The following is a 17364-nucleotide window of genomic DNA, read 5'->3' as shown; positions in this document are numbered from 1 at the left end:
CTTTGGTAGCGCGTTCCAGAGGACCGGTGCTGCTCTGGAGAAGTCTTGGAGGCAGGAATGAAAGCTTCGAATTAAAGAGGCGCTCAGTCTGGTTTCGTTAGCAGAGCGGAGAGCCTGGGCTGGATGATGGATTGAGATGAGGGAGGCAATATAGGGGGGCGCTGCGGAGGGCTTTGTGGATGAAGGTAGCGAGTTTAAATTGAATTCTGTATTTAACGGGCAGCCAGTGCAGTGACTGGCATCGGGCAGAGGTGTCCGAGTAGCGGCTGGACAGGAAGATGAGCCTAGCTGCCGCATTCAGGATGGATTGGAGAGGGAAGAGTCTGGTGCAGGGGAGGCTGATCAGCAACGAGTTACAATAATCGAGCCGGGAGTGGATGAGGGCAACAATAAGCGTTTTTAACGTGTCCACAGTGAGAAAAGAGCGGATTCTTGCGATATTCTTGAGGTGCAGCTGACATGTTTGGGCGAGAGATTGGATGTAGGGGGTAAATGATAGATCAGAGTCGAATATGACCCCAAGGCAGCGGGCATGTTGTCTAGGAGTTATGGTGGCGCCACACACTGAGATGGGGATGTCAGGATGAGGTCGGTTAGTGGAGGGTGGAAATACCAGTTAGTCAGTTTTAGAGAGGTTTAGTTTTAGGTAGAGAGAGGACATGGTGTTAGAGACAGCGGACAGACAGTCGGTGATGTTTTGGAGGAAAGGTGCAGGGATGTCACAGGAAAAGGGGGAAAAGCTGGGTGACGTCAGCATACAGGTGGTATTGGAGGCCAAATCTCCTGATGGTTTGTCCAATAGGGGCTGTGTAGATAGAGAAAAGGAGGTGGCCGAGGACCGAGCCCTGGGGGACAACAACAGCAAGAAGAAGAGGAGGGGAGGTAGAGCCAGCAAAGGAGACACTGAAGGAGCGGTCAGATAGGTAGGAGGAGAACCAGGAGAGAGTAGTATCCTTTAGGCCGATGGAGCGAAGCATACTGAGGACCAGTTTGTGGTCAACAGTGTCAAATGCTGCGGAGAAGTCGAGGAGGATCAGTAGGGAGTAATCACCCCTGATTTGGTGGTCAGTAGATCATTGGATACCCTTGTAAGGGCAGTTTCTGTCGAGCGTTGAGGTCGGAAGCTAGACTGTAGGGGGTCTAGGGGAGAGTGCTCTGATGAATAGGTTACAAGGCGGGAGTAAACCAGGTGTTCTAGTAGTTTGGAGATGAAGGGGAGATTAGAGATGGGTTGGTAGTTGGCAGCATCGGTCGCGTCCAGAGTCGGCTTCTTTAGCAGTGGGGACATGATGGCGTGTTTGAAAGAAGAGGGAAAGATGCCAGAAGTCAGAGAGAGGTTGAATATAGTGGCGAGATGGGAGATGACCACTGTGCAGAGGGATCGGAGGAGGTGTGAGGGGAGAGGGTCGCTAGCATAACAGGTGAAGAGAAAAAAAATGGATAAGAACTTTTTATTTTCAAAGTAACTATTTTCTTATTGTATTTTGATCAAAAGGTGCCTTAAAGTTGTGAAGAAGTATGCAAATTGGCTCTTCTCCAGTTAGAAGGAAGGTAGTCTCTCTAGTTCTTCCTGAAGGACAGCTAGTTTGTAAACCCTTTTTCTCCCTAGGGAGCGTATCCAGGCCTGTAAGACTCTCTATGCCAGATTGCTGGTCTCCACAGGAAATACGGTAACCACTCTGGGGTCCAACTTACAAAAAAAACGTGCATCTTAGTAAACATGCTGCCCTTTCCTATAGGGAACTCTTTACTTAGAATGGTGTATAAAAGGGCAGTCTAAAAGTAAATTACCCCAATAGTCTCTGGCCTATAGCAGACACAGAAACAAAATAGAGAGTGTTCTGCTATTTAGTTATCTCTTATGTGTAGATGGGAAACATTTACATCCTATTCCCACACTGCAAATTTTGTTGCAGAAATTTCTGTGCCTGTCCCATTTACATAAATGGGGCTTGCAGAAATCTATGTGCTTGCTGCAGAAACAACCCTATTCATATGCATGGAATGGATTTTCTGCTGCGGGTGAGTCAATGTCTATCACTACTAAAACCATATTATAAAACAGATCTCACATGCTGGAATTGGATCTTCAGTTTCTGACTTTGCTCCGTTAGTTCCAGGAATTCTCTCATGATGTCATCTTTCTCTTTCCGGGCTTGCTGGAGATTGGTGGTGAGTTGGGTGATTATCCCGTCTCTCTGCTTAATGGCCGTTTCAAATTCCTGAAGCTGGAAAGTAAGCAAAAAATAAAAAAAAGGGAGCGTCTTTTGCTGTTTTTACTCCAAAATAAGCAGCATAATCCTTATGATAATAAATCTTCTGTTATATACTTATTGATTCAATCAGAACACAACTATAATGTATCATCTAAGGTTAGAAGGGGATGTACCAGAATTCCAAGTTACCCACTATGCTGATCAGTGGGGATCTCACTGCTGAGAACCCCACAGATCTACAGAACGGGACTCCCTTGTCCCAATCTGACTGACTATAACAGTGGGGGTCGTTGTGAATGGAGTGCTTACCAAGCTGCTCAGCGCTCCATTCATTTCAATGGGACTAACGGAAATACCCGAACACTTGCAGTTCAGGTATCCCAGCAGTCCCATCGAAAGTGAATGGAGCATTAATGCAGTTGCACAGCTAACACTCCAATTAGTATCCTCCTTATTGTGGGGGTGCAGTAACCTTGCAGTGAGGCTGACAAGGTACATGGGACCCCTGTTCTTGAGATCAACAGGGGTCTCAGCATTGAGACCCCCATCAATCAGAAAGTTATCTCCTATCCTGTGAATAGTGAATAACTTGAAATGTTGGTATCACCCCTTTAATGAGGTCATCATGAAACTCCCAGTCAGCAGCTCCAAATCCAAAGGTGGTGCTAGACTGTAGATACAGCCATAGCAGTAATATATCATACGGAAGACAGTGAAGAAGTAGATCTAGTCGGTGGTTGATGATGTAACATCCACTAATGTCATCCTCGAGTACATGCTCCAGAAGAGTCAATCTATAGAGCTTGGCTAATTATTTGATGGTGGGCATCTGAGGGTTACAGTTGGGTAAGCTGGCCATTTGTAGGAACAAGATAATGAATGTTTGACTCGATTCCAAAGACTTAAAGGGATCGTCCATGGTCAGAAAACATGGCTGCTTTCTTCCAAAGACAGTGCCATACCTTTTCCATGGTTTGTTCCTGGTATTGCAAATCGGTTGCATTGAAGTGAATGGAGCCGAGCTACAATACCACACATGACTTTCGGACAGGTGTAGCACTGTTTTTCTAAAAAAAAAAAGTATCCATTATAATTCTGAACAACCTCTCCCCCTAAACGATGATCAGTTTCCGAGACGCAGATCTTTAAATTAGGGCATCTATTAGATCAGTGTTTCCCAACCTCCAGTCTTCAAAACTGAAGAAATCCTGAAAACCTGACCTGTTGGGAGGTCGTGAACAGGTGATCTAATTTTGGCTATTTCCTCAGACATTGCTACAGGTGTTCTCTCTACACAGTATCTTCAAATCATGACCTCTTGAGGGGTCGGGAGGACTGGAATTTGGGAAACACTGTATTAGATGATACAACTAAATTAATGAGTCCAAAAGTACCCATTGACCAGTTGCTTTAAAATCCTAATGGAGAAAAGGGGTATAAAAGGGGCAAGTGGTTCATGAAGTCATGTGATCCCCTACACAGAATTTTTTTTAGAAGTTTTGGAACAGGACTAATCAAGTGAGAGTGTGTGTGTTTTACACACTGGGTGTTTAGGGAGGTCACAAGTTTTAGCGTCCAGCTGGGTGGAGATTATGCACTAATAATCGGCCAGATATATTTACAAAACAACTATGTTAACCCTTGGCAATCCAATTTTGGATTCAGGGTTTCCTAGGGGTCTTTCTCTTTCTGCCATTATACAATGGCGCCATCTGCTGGCTAGAGCCAGTACTGTGGTATGTGACATGCTGGAGAGGCCCCAGACAATAGAGCGGCCAGTAATCTACAGTAAGAATACCCTGCCGGACGTCTTCCGACATTGGAGCTGTACAGCCAATGTCTTTAGATGTCAGACAGTGGATTGCAAAGGGTTAACATCTGCGTTAATTTATCTGTTTTTAACAAAAATCCCCTTTATCTTTTTTTTGAAGGTCTATCAAAGTAACTGGTTGTCTCTACATTACGATATACAGTGCAAAAATAGCCAAAACAGGATAAATTCTATAACAAACAAGGCACGACTGCAAGAAATACATGACACTGCACCTAACTAGCTACACATAGAGAACAGCCGTCACTCTACAGTTCACAGCTGCACTGGCTCACCATGAAGCCGGCTGCCACTTGAGACGATAGCCGGCACACCGTCTTTCTGATGTGCAACTTCTCACGTGAAAGCAATTTATGGGTAATAAAATGTGGAATTCAATTAATAAAAGTAAAAACTCAAAAATAATAAAATTAGCAGCTTCTAACAAGTAACTAAAGTGGAGCTCCGACTTCAGGACACTTAGCAATCTACATTAGGAAATTACTGACATAATTCCCTAATATAAGGTTATTATAAGGAATTCTTCCATTGGAATGGAAAGTAGATCGGGGCAGGCAGTAGCTGGTTATGGGTTTTGGTGAGATCTTAAAATTCTCCTATCCCTTTATATCCCCATTCAGGTCTACAGGGGGCAGTATTATCCGTAACATGAAGAATATTTGTTAGTTAGGCAAATGACAACCAGTTTACAGAGTCACGGGCCATGGTGCAAAAGTTCAGTTCGCCCCCGCCCCCCCCACACTCACACACCCTATACTATACATTACATACACATAATAGATTACTTCTCATTAGAACCTCAAATTGCTGTGTAGAAGAGGCGGCTTTGCAGGCAGTTAGCAAGGGAGCATGAAGGAAGACGAGTAGGAGAGCAACACCCCCATCTCTCCTATGAATGGATACATTTAGTTTATGTGGCTCATAAGAGCTGAAAGAGTGTCTTCAAGGACCGTTTTACAGAGAACGATTATTGTTCAGATTCTCGCTGGATCGTGTAAATCTTAACCCTTTCCAATTCATTAATTTTTTTCTCATCCATTCTCCCCAGCTCCAAATAAATTGGAGCTGGGGAGAATGGATGAGAAAAAAATACATTTTCCCTTCACTCTCCTGAACTGACAGAGTTCAGGAGGGTGCAGGTGCTCACTGCACCATGGGGGAAATATTACTTCCGCATTCTCCCTTCTGCCAGGGTCAGGTGGCACCCAGCGGTCACATGATCGCCGGGCAGAATGTAGAAGTAATACTTCCGCATTCTCCCTTCAGGCTTCCGGCCCGGCGATCATGTAACAGCTGGGGTCAGGTAACACCGGCGGTCACATGATCGCCGGGCGGAATCTCCTGCATTACAAAGCACTAATTGAGCGCTATGTAATGTGTAAAGGAGAAGGCAGAAAGGGTTAAAAACACTTTCTGCCTTCTCCTCGGGGGTCCTCGATGAGGACCAGTGCAGGAGTGCATCTGCACTCGATGTATGTGACAATCGGGTGCAGATGCACTCCTGCACTGCAGTGTCGGGCCTGTCCCGACATCGGAGCTGTGAAGGAAAATGATGTCGTCAGGGCAGGCCCAACATTGGATTGGAAAGGGTTAAACGATAAAAGTTTAGTGTAAAACGTGGCCAGCGACGAATTATATTTATTCGCTTATTGTTCGTCATTCAGTTTCTGCAGGCATAAAGATCAAACAACAATCATCTATGAAACAACTGCCTGTTTACTGTGAATGGAGGTGGGAAGAGATCTCTGATGGCTCCGCCTCCACTCACTGAGCGATTTGAGCCTTTCTTCAGAAAGGAAGGTAATCTGGTATTCTGTTCTGATATTGAGAGCCTCATAAATGCCTTAGAAATTACTCATGACCAGCCAGAATGGAGACTATTTGCAGACTCTTCGAAACTGAGTCTTAAGGCTGTGCTTTTGCACAATGGAAACCGTCTTCCATCTATTCGAGTAGTGCATGCTGTCCACATGAAAGAGATGTACGATAACTTAAAGGGGTTGTCCCGCGAAACAAAGTGGGGTTCAGCACTTCTGTATGGCCATATTAATGCACTTTGTAATGTACATTGTGCATTAATTATGAGCCATACAGAAGTTATTCACTTACCTGTTCCGTTGCTGGCGTCCTCGTCTCCATGGTGCCGTCTAATCTTCAGCGTCTAATCGCCCGATTAGGCGCGCTTGCGCAGTCCTGTCTTCTGAATGGGGCCGCTCGTGCCAGAGAGCGGCTCCTCGTAACTCCGCCCCGTCACGTATGCCGATTCCAGCCAATCAGGAGGCTGGAATCGGCAATGGACCGCACAGAAGACCTGCGGTCCACCGAGGGTGAAGATCCAGGCGGCCATCTTCACAAGGTAAGTAAGAAGTCACCGGAGCGCGGGGATTCGGGTAAGTACTACCCGTTTTTTTTTTTTTATCCCTGCATCGGGTTTGTCTCGCGCCGAACGGGGGGGGGGGGGGGGGGGCTATTGAAAAAAAAACCAAAAACGTTTCGGCGCGGGACAACCCCTTTAAAGCAGTTACTAAATTCCATTGAGTATAACAAGTACAGCTGGCACCTCTGTGGTGATTTGAAAGTAGTTGCCCTTTTAATGGGACTGCAGCAGGGCAATACATGTGTTTCTTATGCGAGTAGGATAGCCGAGCAAGGGAATTGCACTACTTGCGGATGGAATGGACTCGCAGACAAAATGTAGCAGTTGGAGAGAAGAATGTCCAGCACCCAGCTCTGGTTGAGGCTCACAAAATCCTGCTACCACCCCTTCAGATCAAACTAAGTTTGATGAAGAACTTAAGTGAAAGCCGTGGACCGGACTTCGCCAGCTTTCCGATAACTTCATGAAAAATGTCCTCGACTCAGCGATGCAGAGATTAAAGAGGGAGTTTTTGTGGGCCCTCAGATTCGACAGCTCTTCAAAGATGACCGGTTCAACAACTTGCTGCAGGGTGATGTGAAACAAGCATGGAATGCCTTTCACCTAGTGTCTACAAACTTTCTCGGGAATGTTAGGGCAAAAAACTACAAGAGTACAAGACCTGCTGATGCAGTATCAGAAGCTTGGCTGCAATATGTCTCTCAAGATCCACTTACTTCGTTCCCATCTGGATTTCTCTCCAAACAACTGTGGTATGGTTAGTGATGAACATGGCAAACTATTTCATCAAGATATCTCAACAATGGAGCAAAGATACCAGGAAAATGGATTGCTTTTTGCATGACAAGCTGTAGTTTTTATTGGCTGCATATAATGGATTACATATATATATTGAGTACCATATATACTCGAGTATAAGCCTAGTTTTTCAGCACATTTTTTTATGCTGAAAAAGACCCCTTTCAACTTATACGTGAGTGAGGTAAAAAAAAACAAAAAACCCCTGGAATACTCACCTCCCAGCCGACGCCTGTGTCTCCGGCACGATGCTCTCCCCGACAGTGCGACAAGCTGCTTTAAAATTCTCCCCACGGTCATCTCACTGCTCAGCTTTGAATTCCCCCGCCATTAGTGCTGTGTAGGTAAGCGCTGTGATTGGATCGAGCGCCAGCCAATCACAGCCATTTAGTGAATCACATTACTAAAAGGTTGTGATTGGCTGGCACTCGATCCAATCACAGCGCTTACGGCGGAGAAATTGAAAACCGAGCGGGGAGAAGTCTGAAGCAGCTTTCCGCACCGCCGGGGAGACCATCGCGCTGGGAACACAGACGTCGGCTGGGAGGCGAGTGTTGGAGGTTTTTTTTTTTTTACTTAGTATATACTCAAGTCTAGCTAGGCTTATGCTTGAGTCAATAAAATTTTACCCGTTTTTTGTGGTAAAACTTATTGACTCTGCTTCTACTCGGGTCGGCTAATACTCGAGTATATACGGTAATTGTTTTGCAGGGTTGGGAGAGGGGGGGGGGGGGGAACTGAATAAAAACATCAATTATGCCATTTTTTTATCTACAGCATCATCTGCAGGCTGGTACGATTACTACAATGCCAAAAATAATAATAAATTTTAATAAATATTCTACATATACACACATACATAAATATATATATTTATTAAAATGTATATTATACATATGTTTTTTTTTTTTTGCTTTTATATTGCTGTATTCAAATTCCCATAACTTTATTTTTCCATCGACAAAGCTCTGTGGGGGCTTGTTTTTTGCGTGACAAGCTGTAATTTATTGATAGCCTTTTGGGGTGGATATAAAGTCTACACACCCTGTTAAAATGTCATATTTTTTCATGTTAAAAAGTCTGACAAAGATGAATCATTTCAGATACCTTCAATGTCACCCGTTATGTGTACAATTCCATTGAAAAACAAAGGGAAATCATTTAGGACGGAAAAAATGTAAAAAAAAATTAAAAAACCCACTAAAAATAACAGGCTTGCATAAATATGCACACCCTAAAACTTTCTTGATGTACCTATTGACTTTATGACAGCATTCAGTCTTTTTGAGTCGGTGTCTATCAGCATGGCACATCCTGACTTTTTGCCCCCTCCTCCTTGCAAAAAGGCTCTAAATTGTGAGATTGCGAGGGCATCTTGTGTGTAGCGCCCTCTTCAGGTCAACCCACAGATCTTCAGTGGGATTCAGGTCTAGGCTCTCACTGGGCCATTCCAAAACTTTGATCTTCTTGTGGTGAAACCATTCTTTTGCTGATTTGAAGGTCTGCTTTGGGTCGTTGTGCTGAAAGTTGAATTTCCTCTTCACCTTCAGTTTTTTTAGTTTTTTTAGCAGAGGCCTGAAGGTTTTGTGCTAAAATAGACTGATATTTGGAACTGTTCGTAAGTCCCTCCACCTCGGCTAAAGCCCCAGTTCCAGCAGTCGAAAAACAGCCCCAAAGCACAATGCTGCCTCCACCATCTTCACTGCAGGTACGGGGGTCTTCTGGTGATGTGCAATGTTGGCTTTTGTGCCAAACATACCTTTTGGAACTATGACCAAAAAGTTCACCCTTGGCCTCATAAGACCATAACACGTTCTCCCACATTCTTTTGGCAGACCTGACATAGGTTTTGGCAAAACATAGCCGGGTTTGGATGTTCTTTATTAGAAGCTTCCGTCTTGTCACCACCCCACAGTCCAGACATATGAAGAATACTGGAGATGGTTGTCACATGAACTACACTACCAGTACTTGCCAGAAATTCCTGCAGCTCCTTTATTATTGCTGTAGGCCTCCGGACGGCCTCCCGGACCAATTTTCTTCTGATCTTTTCATCAATTTTTGAGGGACGTCCAGTGTTTGGCAATTATACCGTCGTGCCACATTTAATCTACTTCTTGATGACAGCTTTCACCGTGTTCCATGGTGCATATGTAAGGCCTTGGTAATTTTTGGTCCTCCTAGAAGAGCTGAACTTTATATGGGGGAAATCAGATCCCTGTAAACAACGGCAGAGGAGTGCTGACTACTACCGCATTTATCATGAGTTTACATGTGATTGGCTAATTCTGAACACAACCACATCCCAAAACATAAGAGGGTGTGAACACTTATGCAACCGCGTTATTTTAGTTTAATTATTTGAATAAAATGGCATACATAACGGGTCACATTGAGGGTGGAAATAACTCTTAAATGATTCACCTTTGTCGGATTATTTAACATGGCAAAAGCATGGCATTTCAAACAGGGGTGTGTAGACTTTTTATATCCACTGTATGACTTTTTTGATCACTTTCACTGCGTTATATGGGAGGTGAAATGAAAAAAAAAAAAAAGGCATTTTAGGTCAGTTTTTTTCCTAAAGTCTTTGCAGTGCAGGATAAAAAGTGTGTTCAGTTTATTTTATGATACCAAGATGTGGTGTTTTTTGTAACAAAAATTTAAACAAAGAGGGGAAAGTGCGCAAAAAAGTTTTGGTTTTTTTTTACTATTTGTTTTTACCATTTTTATGGTCTTTCACATTTTTTATGTCCCTGTAGGGGACTTGAACCTGCAATGCCATGTATGCTCTGATAACAGGCAATGGCAGACCCAGTTACTATGGCAACCAATCAATTACAAAGTGAAGGGCCAATGATGTCCTACCTCTGTGAAGTCTTTACATGCCATAATCAACATTGATCGACTGCTGTGGATGGCACAGGCTCAGCTTCTGAGCCTGTGCCATCCATAGGAAGCAAATGTATGTCCACTTGCAGTAATTGCCTTCCAGCCAGAATGTACATTTATGTCCTGAAGCAGGAAGAAGGGGTTAAAGGTGATTTCCGAAACAAAGATGCTGACGACGTATCCTTGTGGCCATCAATATTACATCAGTGGTGGTCCACCACTCATGACAGCCACAGATAAGCTAGTAGCTGCTGCCCTTGGGCGAGCGCTGTGGCACGTTTACTGTGTACCAGGCGCAGCACTGTACATTTCATAGTGGCTGTGCCAGAAATAACTGCTCATTCCCATTCACTTGATTGAACGTGGGCTGCTCTCAGGCCATGTGACTGATGAATGTGAAGTCACAGACCTGAAAGAGGCCTCTTCAAACAGCTGATCAGCAGGAGTCCCAAGCGGCAGCCCCCCAAATTTATATTGATGACCCATTTTAACCCTTTCCAATCCACTGTCTGACCTCTGAAGACATTATGATTTAAGGCTGTACAGCTCCGATGTTGGAAGATGTCCGTCAGGGTTCTCTTACTGTATATTGCCAGCCTCTCTGCTGTCGGAGCCTATCCAACGTGTCACCTCATGCAGTACTGGCTTTAGCCAGCATACAGCGCCGTTGTATAACAGCAGAAAAAGAGTAAGCCCCCTAGGAAAACCAGGATACAAATTGGATTGGAAAGGGTTAAAGGATGAATCCTATGTTAGTCCTGGAAAACCGTTGTAATAGCATAGTTTAATTCATTGAAGACACAGGACATACAGTTACGTATTGTACATTCGGGGGTTTGTATGTAGGGGGATCGCCAAGTACAATGTGGGTGCAGCCTGCTTCTCACAGCTGACACCCGCCGGCAACAGCCATGATCAGCACAAACAATGATCCCCAGATTAGTTTTGTGGGATCCCAAATGCGGACATCCCCCCCCCCCATGAGATTGCTTGATGCCACTCACTTGCCATGGCAGCCTGGGGCTCCATTCAGCTGTTGGCTAGGCTGTTGTATTTATTCACCGAGCTGAATTCTGCAGAAAGCAGACAGCTCCATCTCCACTGCAGTGGCCAGGCATGGTATTACAAAGTTCAGAACATAGTGAATGCGAATGTTACCTTTAAAAACAAGACAAGCCATGGAGCCGTCTGCTTCCTGCAGAAACCATCGCAGTGCATGAGCTGATCAGTTAGCGTTCCCTGCCAATCTACTACCGATTGCCTATCCTTAGGTTAGGCAATCAATATCTTATAAATGGACAACCTCTGTAAGGGTTTAAAAGAAGTTGGAATTTCCCGTTAAACCATGTACTGCTATCACTCCGTTTTGCAAAAGCGAGCTTTATTTAAATAGGCACATTACAAGATATTAGAAACATTTCTAAGTGCCGGATGTACTTTAAATGACTTTAATAAAGAAATTAGCTCCACGTATAACAAAGAAACGAAGCTCTCAGCCCCACGTAATGAAGACTTGGAGAAGTTTTAATATTCTGCTATTGCTCCCAACAGAATAGAAGAACATTTCAAACAGTAATAACTTGTAATATATGAAGCCCTCAGCAAAGGAAGCGCAGCGGGCATACATGGACATGTGCTGCGCACCAGATGAACATGTCATTGCACTACAACACGACTATTTGGCCAAGAAAGAAAGCTGCAATGGACTTTGTCACTTTTTATCTGTTTTACATAGTATAAAAAAAAAAGAAAAAAAAACAACTTACAGGCCAGGCTGCGTGGAGTCCGGGGATGTAGTTCCTATAGTCACCTGGCGCACCATTTGCGCACTGTCACCCATGGAAGTTGGCACCAGTGGACTTGTCTCTGCAGCTGTGCGCATGCATGCCTGTAGAGAACGTATGTATGTGTCCTCGTAACCTGTCCTATGAGCTCCATAAACTTAGTTTGGTGTGATCATAGGTTGCAAAAGGGTCCCTTTAAATCTGCCGCAATAGTACTATTCAGCATGTGATTTGCATCGTTTTAGCTTCAAGCTCAACTCTTACTTTTATAATCTGATGCACACTAAATGCAAATTCGTCATCTGGAGTCATACATGTGGTCCCTCCATCGCTCAGGGTCACCATGGCGTGAAAGAAACCCAGCTGCTCCTCCTGCTCGCATCATAAATGGATACTTTAAAGGGGTGGTCTCGCGAAACCAAGTGGGGTTATACACTTCTGTATGGCCATATTAATGCACTTTGTAATATACATCGTGCATTAATTATGAGCCATACAGAAGTTATTCACTTACCTGCTCCGTTGCTGGCGTCCTCGTCTCCATGGTTCCGTCTAAATTCGCTGGCAGCTTGCTTTTTTAGACGCGCTTGCGCAGTCCAGTCTTCTCCTTTCAGCACGAGCCGCTTCAGTGTGCTCCCTGCTACAGCTCTTCTGCGCATGCGCAGACGAGCTGTCACTGCTCGGGAGCGCGCTGGAGCGGCCATTCTGTACCATCCTCTGTTAGAGGAAGGTGCAGAGCCGCCCAGCCGAGAAGCCCAGCCCAGCCGAGAAGCCGCCCAGGTAAGTGATGGGCTGGGCCGGGGGGGGGGGGGGGGGGGGGGGGGGGGGCTGCCGCTGGGCCGGGGGGGGGGGGGGGGGGCTGCCGCTGGGCCGGGGGGGGGGGGGGGGGGCTGCCGCTGGGCCGGGGGGGGGGGGGGGGGGGCTGCCGCTGGGCCGGGGGGGGGGGGGGGGCTGCCGCTGGGCCGGGGGGGGGGGGGGGGGCTGCCGCTGGGCCGGTTACCTGCTGCCTGGCGGTGGGTGACTGTGTGCCGTGGTCGGCCGCGTTGAATCCAGGGGTCCGGTCGGCGGCTGCGTGGCGTCTGGTTGTCAGGGAGACACAGCTGGTAGCGTCTCAGGAGCGCGCACGTCGGGCTACAGCAAGCGACGGGAAAAGAGCCGGCGGCCATCTTGGGAAAATTTTTATAAGTTGCTGAAACTGTAAGTAGAAACCAGCTAGAAAGGTCATTTACAGGGGGGCTTAGTAATGTATGCTTAATTAGGGGGACTGGGCAAAAAAAAAAAATTCACTGCTTCCTCGAGACAACTCCTTTAATAATGTACCCTCCTATGAATCCTACAAGCTGCTTGGAAGTTCAGAAGTAATGCAGGGTCGTCAAGAAATGAGAACTTTTGATCAATGCAGATTTCTTTCGACAGACTATGCCATAACTAGGATTACACTCCACATACCTGTTGAAGCCCCTCCGTGCCGTACGCCGTCCTCATCTCCTCCAGCTCTCTATTGAGTTCATCAATCTCTTGTTGCTTCCCCGCCAGTTCGTCCTCCATCACCTCCAGTCGCGCCTGTGAACTCTGTGTGCCGTGTTCGGGGAAAGTCTCCCGGACCCCAAATTCTTCCTCCTGAATAAATCCAGCTTGGTTAATAAAACACAGTCAGTGTATAAAGTCTCACACACAGACACATGTACACGGCTGTTCCCCCACCACCAGGGGGCCACCTCTTAACATATCAGGAGGCACTGAAGCGCCTTCTTGCTAAGACAAATGTCTTTGCGGTTGAGATAATTTGCCCCTTGAGAGCACCCACACATTTCCTCCAAAGCCACCGTGTATTAAAACTGAATGAACATTGGAGGATTATTGTATTTTAGATTTTCTTTCACTTTTATTAGTTGTTTGATCTGCATTATGCAAAAAGGTATTAAGGATACAAAAAAAAGGATAGAGCAGGGCATCCAGTATGTGTTAATGGAGAAAGCGTGTTATTAGACGGGCCTCTTGAATTCCGCCTGAGCGTTAGTTATACGGTGTTAATTATACAGCACAACAGTGTAGAGGATATACTGTACCCATAATATATGTGCTTTATTGTTGGCTGGTAATGGAAAGCAGTCATCAATTACCTGTGACGAAAATACCCAAGAGGCCATGAGTTTGACATAAGGACAAAAAAAAATAATGACACAAATAGCATTCGTGCTTGTGAACACGCCATGTGTTATCCCTTTCCAATCCACTGTCTGACGTCTGAAGACATTATGATTTAAGGCTGTACAGCTGCGATGTTGGAAGACGTCCATCGGGGTTCTCTTACTGTATATTGCCAGCCTCTCTGCTGTCGGAGTCTCTATCCAACGTGTCACTTCATGCAGTACTGGCTTTAGCCAGCAGATAGCGCCGTTGTATAACGTCAGGAAAAGAGTAAGCCCCCTAGGAAAACCAGGGTACAGATTGGATTGGAAAGGGTTAAAAAAAGTCACAAAATTTGGCGCAAGGCTTGACATTTTGTGCCACCATCCACCACTTTTATGTATAAGTTACGCCAGAAACAGGCGTAAAATATAGTAGAAATACATGCCAGGCCGGACCTGGCATACATCACAGTGTGGTAGCATGAAAGTGCCAAGATGTGCCTAATTGAGGAAGAGTTGGGCACCTCGTCATATATTAGGCGCACCAGGTGCCCGGGGAAAATCATACTAAGAGTAGCATTTGAAATGCCGGTCTTAATAAATCCCCCCAAAGTGTATTAGAAAGTTACAGAACTTTTCAGAATACAATGATTGAACTTTATTTGCATAAAATCAGTGGACCCTTTAAACCTGAAGACCGTTACCAACCCCGAGCAATCATCTGTCCAGCGCCTGTGTCTGAGCAGCTTTCTCTTGCAGCGATAAACTGCCAGTGATTTGCTCCACTTTGTGACGACACGTTGACTGCTGCTCCTGTGATTGCCATTTTGCTTCTCTCCGGGGAAGGACTAAATAGGCCCTGCCAACAGCTCTTGTGAGATACAGAAAGTCTGCGCAGACACGCGTCCTGTTCTCAGATTGTACAGTCTTCTAATGATTAAGGCTGCGGCTAACAGGAACATCTAATCCCAGCAATTAATAAAATTCTATGGCAACCTGCACTGAAATCTAAACGCTTCATCCAAAGTTCATGATGATCAGGAGTCGACTCTAATCACCTCGAATTATGATGCTGCCTTTAACCCTTTGCAATCCAATTTTGGATTCGGGGTTTCCTAGGGGGGCTCTCTCCTTCTGCCATTATACAATAGCACCATCTGCTGGCTAGAGCCAGTACTGTGGTATGGGACATGCTGGAGAGGCCCCCCGACAACAGAGCGACCAGTAATCTACAGTAAGAATACCCTGCCGGACGTCTTCAGACATCGGAGCTGTACAGCCTTTATGTCTTTAGACGTCAGACAGTGGATTGGAAAGGGTTAACTTTACTGTACAGAAAGAAAATAGAAGGGCAAGTCCTAAGACATCTTCAAATAAGGATTATTACCACCTTATACAAGTGATGGCATGTCTTTAGGATCGGTGAAGCTGCATCCCCTGTAACTCCACAGAGTCCGTGAATGAAGAGGCCGTAGCATTGCATCCCTCTGCGCAGCATCTGTCCCGGGAACTGCAGTGTAAATGGGTGGCCTGGGCATCACTGTGCAGGAAGACGTTGGAAGGGACCCAGTGCTACACCAGGACTGCAGAACTTTCATTTTCAAGATCGGTTGAGGTCCTAAAGCTCAGAACCTACCGGTCATAAAATGATGGCTTATCCTTCACTTTATAAAATGGGAATACCTAAAGTGACCATAGATCCCGATTTATACAGGACAGTCCCGCTTTGGGACCCTGTGTCCCGCTTTTTTCCAAGACCCCAGTGGGACAGGCTTTTGTCCGCTTTCTGTTAACATCTGGTCACCATTAAAGTGATTACCGGGGTGCCGCAGCTCCCTGTCCGGTAATCACTCTGCAGCGCAGCGGACTGGATGCACACACTGACGGCAGTGTGGTAAAAAATAAAGTGGGAGCTATACAGCAGGATACCTTCCCAATTTGTTACACCTGCTAATAGTAATGTTAGGGTAAAGTTTTAGCTTTAAATTCCAACTGCAAGATGGGGCTGAGAACTGATGTATATTATGAGAAATGGCGCTTACACGAGCTTTCCAATTACACGAGTTACAGTATTAATATTAACAATTTGTATTCGCAAAATAACCGCTAGAGTTTATAAATAGAGATGAGCGAGCATACTCGGTAAGGCGATAAACTCGAGAGAGAGCATTGCCTTTTTCGAGTACCTGCTGGCTCGTCCCTGAAGATTCGGGGGGGCTGCAGGGAGGAGAGTGAGAGAGATCCCTCTCTCTCTCCCTCTGATCCCCTCTGCAACCCCCCGCTAACCCCTGTGGCCCTCCCGAATCTTCAGGGACAAGCCAGCCGTAATTATAACATTAAGTATTGACAATGGCATCTGTCCTGATAATCTACACATTTGTGCGGTTCCTACAAAAATACCTCCAAATATATAAAAATAGTCAGAATTACGACACAAATACTTGTCAGTCAGCGCTTAAAGACCGGACAGCAGACGTCTTGGTAATCCGTGTTGGAACAGTCTTGTGATTTGCTTCCACGACTTGAAGCAAACAGTTGTTTTTCGTCTTCGTCATTAGTAAAAAGTCTGAAAATTCATGGTCTTTGAGCGCAACCTTGTCGTGGACATAAGAATAGAGATGAGCGAGTAGTGCCTTAGTCGAGTACCTGCCCGCTCGTCTCTAAAGATTCGGCTGCCGGCGCGGGTGAGGGGTGAGTTGCGGCGGTGAGCAGGGGAGAGTGGAGGGGAGTGAGAGAGAGATCTCCCCTCCGTTCCTCCCCGCTCTCCCCCGCCGCTGCCCGCCCCCCACCGGCACACGAATCTTTAGAGACGAGCGGGCAGGTACTCGAATAAGGCACTACTCGCTCGAGTAGTTTGCATTATCGAGTATGCACACTCATCTTTACATAAGAACCTGAAACTGCCCCAAAATAAAGGTTTTGGTAAAAGGAACAAAAATTAGAGGGTGTCTTGCCTTGCAGTTGAAAGTTGAGTTTTTTGGGCCAACCTACCCCTCAAATCTGGTACAGGAGCCCCAGTGCCCTCAGTGCTGATCCCAGAAGACGCAGTCATATGCCATTCATTGTCCATATGATGGTTCAGCCACTCATAAACTTTAGTGGCGATTCTGCTATGAATGGCAAGTGACCGCCTCATTCTCTTCCAGGCTTAGAGAAACAGGGACCAAGGCTCTTGCGCTGAACCATGAGGCCAAAAGAGGTAGATAGGATTAATTCTTCTATCTTTAACCTGTCTCTGCCTATATCATTTTTCTCACTCCCAGAAAACTCCTTTAATGCCAATCAGACATCTGTGCTCCTCTGTAGTTGTCCGGAGTTCGCACACTGCCTGTGA

The 17364-nt window shown here is 45.7% G+C and overlaps 1 protein-coding gene across 5 annotated transcripts in view; it reads right to left on the bottom strand.

The window, feature by feature from the left end:
- Positions 1-17364, bottom strand: part of AKAP9 (A-kinase anchoring protein 9) — a 232763-nt gene that overhangs the window by 178112 nt on the left and 37287 nt on the right. For 4 of the 5 annotated variants that reach the window (XM_066585285.1, XM_066585286.1, XM_066585287.1 and 1 more), the window contains 3 exons: positions 13968-14021; positions 13348-13518; positions 2073-2228 (listed from right to left, as the gene is read on the bottom strand). In XM_066585285.1, the coding sequence (XP_066441382.1) occupies positions 2073-2228; positions 13348-13518; positions 13968-14021 (381 nt within the window). The remainder of the gene's footprint in view (positions 1-2072; positions 2229-13347; positions 13519-13967; positions 14022-17364) is intronic. The other variant, XM_066585289.1, reaches the window with a different exon arrangement.

Source organism: Eleutherodactylus coqui, chromosome 12 (genome assembly GCF_035609145.1).
Source record: "Eleutherodactylus coqui strain aEleCoq1 chromosome 12, aEleCoq1.hap1, whole genome shotgun sequence".
Taxonomy (NCBI): Eukaryota; Metazoa; Chordata; class Amphibia; order Anura; family Eleutherodactylidae; genus Eleutherodactylus; species Eleutherodactylus coqui.
Note: the sequence above shows the minus strand (reverse complement) of the source record. Positions and strands in the feature narration are given on the sequence as shown.